General features: G+C 33.7%; 1 protein-coding gene across 1 annotated transcript; it reads left to right on the top strand.

The window, feature by feature from the left end:
* The first annotated feature begins 1,204 nt into the window (after window positions 1–1,204).
* LOC106352952 (THO complex subunit 6) lies at window positions 1,205–3,896 on the top strand. The gene is made up of 10 exons (XM_013792606.3): window positions 1,205–1,575; window positions 1,648–1,752; window positions 1,963–2,023; window positions 2,126–2,179; window positions 2,274–2,354; window positions 2,451–2,490; window positions 2,667–2,767; window positions 2,856–2,966; window positions 3,200–3,316; window positions 3,530–3,896. Exons 1-10 carry the CDS (start codon window positions 1,259–1,261, stop codon window positions 3,617–3,619), a joined length of 1,077 nt encoding a protein of 358 aa, XP_013648060.2. The 5' UTR covers window positions 1,205–1,258; the 3' UTR covers window positions 3,620–3,896.
* Window positions 3,897–7,319: the final 3,423 nt, after the last annotated feature.

Here is a 7,319-nt window from a genome sequence, read left to right as displayed (position 1 = left end):
AATCTTTGTCTTTGTGAAGACATGTGTAAACCGTGGGTAAAAATCTTTGTAAGCCGGCGATAAGGAATCTGTTTTCAGTTATAGTCTTTTCTCTTAAGACTGAGCCGCATGCTCTTATTTGCCATCCCCTAACGCATTTCTTTATACATGTACCACCAAACCCATATTCTCGGTCCATTAGGGGATGGCATAAGTTTCTTTTAGAGGCAGCAAGGGACAATGTTTTCAGTTATAGTCCTTGTCTTAGGACTTTCTCAAACTGTACTATTCAAATAACTGAAAACAAAAATGTCTTTTGTCTTTAAGACTTGTAAGCCGTGGGTAATAAATATTTGTTTTTGTCAAGACATGTGTAAGCCGTGGGTAAAAATCTTTGTAAGCCATGGGTAAGGAATTTGTTTTCAGTTATAGTCTTTTGTCTTAAGACTGAGCCGCATGCTCTTATTTGCCATCCCCTAACGCCCTTCTTTATACATGCACCACCAACCCATATTCTCGGTCCATTAGGGGATGACATAAGTTTCTTTTAGAGGCAGCAAGGGACAATGTTTTCAGTTATAGTCTTTGTCTTTGGACTTTCTCAAACTGTACCATTCAAATAACTGAAAACAGAAAAGTCTTTGGTGTTTAAGACTTGTAAGCCGTAAGTAATAAATCTTTGTCTTTGTCTAAGACATGTGTAAGCCGTGGGTAATAAATCTTTGTAAACCGTGGGTAAAAAATCTGTTTTCAGTTATAAGTCATGTTCGTTTGGTTGCCGCAGGACGCGACGTTCGGACGCGACGTCAGACACAGCTTCCTGCATTAACGAAACAAACAAGAGTTAACGCAGAATGTTGACGCTGCCGCTGCCGCCGGTACCTACGGCAACGAAACGAACAGCCCTTTCGTCTCGTCTGGAACTGCAACGATTCATCTTAGCTTGTACAAATCTTGGACCTTGATCGTTAAAACTGAATGTATAATTATGGGCTTGATCTTGCTTGTTTACAATTGCCTTAATGGGCTTATAACAAAAAAGTTCACAAAAACAAATTGCTTACATTTTGCGACGACGAGAACTTCTGACTCGTTCACAGGGAAATTGGGGGTTTATGAAACACCAAGGAACCCAGAGGAAAAAGTACTAAATAGTACTAATGTTAGGGACTAAAAACTAATTTAGTAGAATTCTTACCCGGCCGGTTTAGAGGGAACTCTTCTCCTCCTTGCTCATCTTCTCCCACCACTGCTCCGAAAGAAGGAACATCAGAAGAAAATGTACGGAGACGCCACGAATTGGAACGAGGATGAGTATAGAGAATCAATCCTGAAGGAGCGAGAGATTCAGACTCGTACCGTGTTTCGAACCGCCTGGGCTCCAAACCCCAATCCGGACGCCTTTGTCGTCGCTTCGAGCGACGGAACCCTAGCTTTCCACTCGATGAGCTCGCTCGTTTCCCAATCGGCGGCGTTTGGGTACTCGAAAGGCGAGGACTTTATGGTGGCTGCACCTGAGGGAGTGGTTAGGGCACACGAAGGGCCCGCGTATGATGTCAAGTTCTATGGCGAAGACGAGGATGCTTTGCTCCTCAGGTAGATATCTAAATCACACTGTTCGTTAATTCAAAGCTCTGGGATTGATGTGGAATCTGGAAAATGCTGTAGTTGTGGGGATGATGGTAGAGTTCGAGGATGGAAATGGAGAGACTTTGCTGATTCTACAGAGAACCTTGTCAAGCCATTGCTTGAATTGACTAATCCACAGCACAAGTGAGTCTTGTTTATTTGATTCTACTACCTTATCAGTCTCTGTTAAGTGCAGATGTTAAAGCTACAAGGAGTGTATTAGGGTGTGCGAATTGTTAGTAGTTCTGTGTACTAGTGTCAGTCTCCGTAGTAGTTCTATGTAGTGTTTTGATAAGACTCTGTTGAACTGATGTAGAAATGCTTATAGTCACCATTGTTTTTCTGTTCTCATAGAGGTCCTTGGGGTGCTCTTTCACCAATGCCAGAGATCAATGCCATTTCTGTTGATCCTCAGGTTTGAACTGTATTTCTATATAATAGTTTCACCTTGATGATGTAGTGTTGTGCTTCTCATTATTTGCTTACAGATCTCCATCATTTTTCGTTTATGATATAGTCAGCAAGTGTATATACGGCTGCTGGTGATTCTTGCGCATATTGTTGGGACATGGTATGTATTTTATCGTGCTGAATGTCTACTGCTGTATTTACAACAACAGATCTTAACTTCCAAGAATCATTTGTTGTAACAAACTTTTTTTTAGGAAAGTGGTAAAATCAAAATGACCTTCAAGGGGCATTCAGACTATTTGCATTGTCTAGTTTCGCGTAGTTCTGCAAGCCAGGTAATGGTGTTTCGATAAATATTATTTATTACAAGTTCAGCTTGCTTCATATCACGTTTGGGGTTTTGTCTGATCCTACTAAGTCTCTTGCACCAGATATTGACGGGTTCGGAGGATGGGACGGCAAGAATCTGGGGTATCTTTCTCGTGCCTATTTCTATTTTCTCCTGTAATTGAATTCATCTGCGATTTAAAAAAAAAAATTGAAATCATTTAAGTCTTCATGTTGGTGCTTGGGGATTTAATGCTCCTCAATTTTGTTAAATGCTTTCTCAAAACTCAGTTCATAAGCCCTGTGTGTTTCTCAACCAGATTGCAAAACAGGGAAATGCATTAAAGTGATTGGTTCCCAGGAAAAAAAGTCCCGGTTTCGCATTAGTTCTATCGCTCTCGATGAAAGTGAAAGCTGGTTGGTAAGATTTAAAGCAAATGGAAAACTCATTGTATGTTCCTTACCTGATCATTAAGAAGTTTAAAGACCTGATTGTCTCCTATTTTCAGGCATGTGGACAGGGTAAAAATATAGCTGTATGGAATCTTCCTGCCTCAGAATGCGTATCAACAATATCCTCCCCTGCTCATGTACAAGATGTGATGTTTGATGAAAAGCAGGTAAGCAGAACTAGATTAAAATCTAAGCAGTGTAATCTAAATATTGGGAGGCTCAATAGGCTTTTGTAGTATCAGTGCAGCTAAAATTGATAAACAGAACAAAAAAGATATACTGATTTTTTTTTGAAAACTGGAAACGCTGATGAATCCATAGTGTTAATTCCTTTGAAATGGTAGAACATTTTGTTTTGTAGCGTTGTTTCAACACAAACTAACGAGTATCAGACAAACAGATATTGAGTGTAGGAGCAGAACCACTTCTAAGGCGTTTCGACTTAAATGGTGCTTTGCTTTCTCAAATTCATTGTGCTCCTAGTTCAGCATTTTCAGTTTCTTTGCATCCAGCAGGAGTAAGTTTCTTGTCCTTTTTCTCAACACGTCTTTCTTTTCATCCCTTGTCCTATATTTAGTTTATTTTCATCCAAGCCTCAACTCAACAAATCGAAATATCCAGAGATAAAGCTATGTTATTGTTGTATATGCTATTGCGAAGTTGTTTCCTCTTTTAGGAGTATAAGCTCTTGGTGTTTAACCCTTCGATCCAATGCTTGTGTATATTAAAGGTAGTTGCTGTGGGAGGCTATGGAGGTTTGGTTGATGTCATCTCTCAATTTGGAAGCCATCTCTGCACGTTTCGTAGTAGCTTATTGTGAATCTCTTTGCAGTTTCTCGGTTTGGCCCAATAACCCTAAAGAGGTATTAAAATAAGCTTTTTATTAGCCTTTCTTAAGTTCTTGCCCCTGGAAAAGAGTACAAGATTTCATCCGTTTCACAAATGTTCAGTTGTGGTTAGTGGAACTGTAATGTTTTTGGTCCGGTTCGGCTTGATTTGACTTTAGACCAAATTATTGGAAAAGGTCCGTGGTTCAGTAGTTGGTGTCGAATGTGAACTCTTTCTAACGCAAGGCTATTGAGTCGGTTTAGTCTGAATCTCGTATGAATGGGAGAAGCTTAAGACACTTTCCTTTTGACCTTTAATTTTTCTGCTGAGTCCTATCCTCTTAGATAAGTGTGACGAAAACATATTTTAACCATTTTATAAGAAGACAAAGTTGACCATCATTTAATGCTAAACATCTTAAACAACAAATAATCGTGTACATTTTTATTAGGGAAAATTCCTCAAAAATACACGGACTAATATTTATTTGCTAACAAAATACACGAACTATTTTGGATTCCCGTTTAATACACAAACTAATTTTTGTTGTCTATTATATACACAAACTTTTAAAATTCGCAGGTTTTACACATCGTTTTAGACGGCGTTAACTACGTTTAACGGAAGTGAAGACGACATTAATGTTTAATTAAACATGTGTCTAATTTATGAAAAAAAAATTCCTTAAAAATACATGAACTAATTTTCATTTGTTAATAAAAATACACAAACTATTTTGGATCCCCATTTAATTCACGAACTAATTTTTGTTTCCTATTTAATACACAAACTTTTAAAATTTGTAGATTTTACACATCGATTTAAACGAAGTCAACTACGTATAACAGAAATGACTTTAGTTTTAACTAAACGTATGGTTAAAAGTGAAAAGCACGCTCACCCTCAACCAAAACCTCTCGAATCGATTGATACTTATATTCAAGCTAGCTTCAATTCAAGTTTGACACCCTAATCTATTCCAACCTCTTTTACTCATCAAACTCTGTTCCTTTTCTTCTTCTTCGCTTTGATTTCATTTTATATTGCTTCAAAGTGGAGATGATTTCTATGTCATGAAAAATAACGAAGAAAACTAGGTAATTTTAAATGAGTTTCTGATTTTGGAATTAGTTTTCGATTCTTATTTTTTGTCAATCAAGGTTAATTTACACTATGCAAGTGTTATGAAGAAGAAAACTACATATATAATCTATCAGAAGGATTTTTAAAAGAATTTGCCTTTCGCAGTTTAACCACATGTTTACCTAAACACTAACATCTACTTCACTTTTGTTAAACATAGTTAACATCCACTAAATCATGTTAAACATAGTTGACGTCGTCTAAATCGATGTGTAAAATCTGAAAATTTTAAAAGTTTGTGTATTAAATGAGAAGCAAAAATTAATTCGTGTATTAAATGGGGATCCAAAATAGTTCGTGTATTTTATTAACAAATAAAAATTAGTTTGTGTATTTATTAACAAATAAAAATTAGTTCGTGTATTTTTAAGGAATTTCTTTTCATAAATTAAGCACATGTTTAATTAAACACTAACGTCGTCTTTACCTCCGTTAAATATAGATAACACCGTCTAAAACTATGTGTAAAACCTGCAAATTTCGAAAGTTTGTGTATTTAATAGGCAACGTAAATTAATTCGTGTATTAAACGGGGAATCAAAATAGTTTGTGTATTTTATTAGCAAATGAAAATTAGTCTGTGTATTTTTAAGGAATTTTCCCTTTTTATTATTTGGCTACATAACTTTTTCTTTTGATATAATGCTTTGAAAATAGAATACATAAGCATTTAAGTGAATCAATAAAATATCTTATCTTCTTTTGAAAAATAATTATTAGCAGGAAGAGGATAGATAGTCTGGTGATAGTGGCAACATAATTTGTAAAGAAGATATAGTTATTGTAAAGAAGATATTTTGATTTGTCTACTATATATCATTATTAGTCAAAAGAAAATAAAAACTCCCAGGTATAAGTTCATTAGCATTGGAGGTGCTTGAATTTCTTATCATTAAATTTTTTTAAGAACTTGAAAAAATAAGAAGTAACAAGATGAATTTAAGATTGTTAAACAATTCAGTTACAAAAAAAAAAAAAAAAAAAGATTGTTAAACAATTATGGAAAACATCTAAAACTATGTGTCAAGTTATGAATAAAGTTTTCTTTGTTTTAAAATTTTAATGCAATTAATATTTTACAATTATGAAAGTCATATAAGATACCCAAACCAATGATACTGTGTAAAAAAGGCTAAGGTGGTCAAAGGTAGAGATTTAAGATTTGAAAACAGTAAACACCCATGCATGCTAGGGGTGGGCGTTCGGGTACCCGTTCGGGTTCGGATCGGGTATTTCGGATTTTCGGATATTTCGGTATAGAGGTGTAGAACCCGTTCGGGTATTTCTATACTTCGGGTCGGGTTCGGGTATTTTTAGTTCGGATTCGGTTATTTCGGATCGGGTTCGGATATTTAGATTTTGAAAAAAAAATTAAATTTTTCATTTCTTAAATTTATTGTATTTAAAAATATAAATTTTACTTAACTTCTTTTTATTTTTAATAGATTAAATGGTTAATAGATTTAGACATAACATTTTAAAACTAAAAATGCATTAATTTAATAATTGTTTTAAAATTTTGGATGTAACTTTTTGTTAATTTTTGAAATAAAAAAACTTGACATGCTTTTTAAGTGAGTAGCAAATCATTTTTTCCGGAATTGTATGTATATCATATGAACTTAAAGTATGTGTATTATTAATATAATTATTTTATATAAAATGAGATATGTAAACTAGAAATATAAGGTTAATTATACATATGTTCGGTTATTTTCGGATATCCATTCGGGTTCGGATATTATCCATTCGGGTTCGGGTATCCAATCTCTCCTAATTCAATACCCGTTCGGGTATTTTGTTACTTCGGTTCGGATTTCGGTTCGGGTTTTTCGGATCGGGTTCGGGTACCACTTCGGATATCGGATAAAGTGCCCACCCCTAATGCATGCCATTGTTTTCACTGACAGTAACAGTCTCTCAGCCCATTATTCCTTGTTCCATTGGTATTTATTGTAAATATTTTTGTTCCTTAGCAGTAAAATTGCGTTCATTCACATGATTGTGAAACCAGCCGTTTCTATCTTATATATTAAAACAGAAGTCACAACCTTGATTCATGTGTGATTTTTTTAAAAATAGACCTAATGGACCTATTCATAGAAATTTATACTATATTTTAATTTATACTAATAATAAATATAATTTTTAAAATATTTTAATCATAGTATCTTTTGATATCTTTTCATTTTCATTTTAAATATAAATATATTTATTTTAAAATTCTAACAAATCTGTTGAAAAAGATTTTTACAAGATCTTCATTTTTGAAATTATAATTAAATATTTTCACTAATTTCAAAATTAGTTTAAAATATTATTATACATTAATATACAGTTATATAAAATGAAAAATAAAAAAAAACTATAATATTTTAGTTATTATATAATCATAATCAATCACATTAAATTAAAATTATTATATTGAGCTAAATATAATAAAATTGTATTAAATTTATATATTTATATATTTTATTTTCGTAATTATAAAATATTTATGTTCAAAAATAAAATCTAATATGTTGGTAAGATGGGTTAACATTATCAAA

Source organism: Brassica napus, chromosome A7 (assembly GCF_020379485.1).
Source record: "Brassica napus cultivar Da-Ae chromosome A7, Da-Ae, whole genome shotgun sequence".
In the NCBI taxonomy this organism is placed as follows: domain Eukaryota; kingdom Viridiplantae; phylum Streptophyta; class Magnoliopsida; order Brassicales; family Brassicaceae; genus Brassica; species Brassica napus.
Note: the sequence above shows the minus strand (reverse complement) of the source record. Positions and strands in the feature narration are given on the sequence as shown.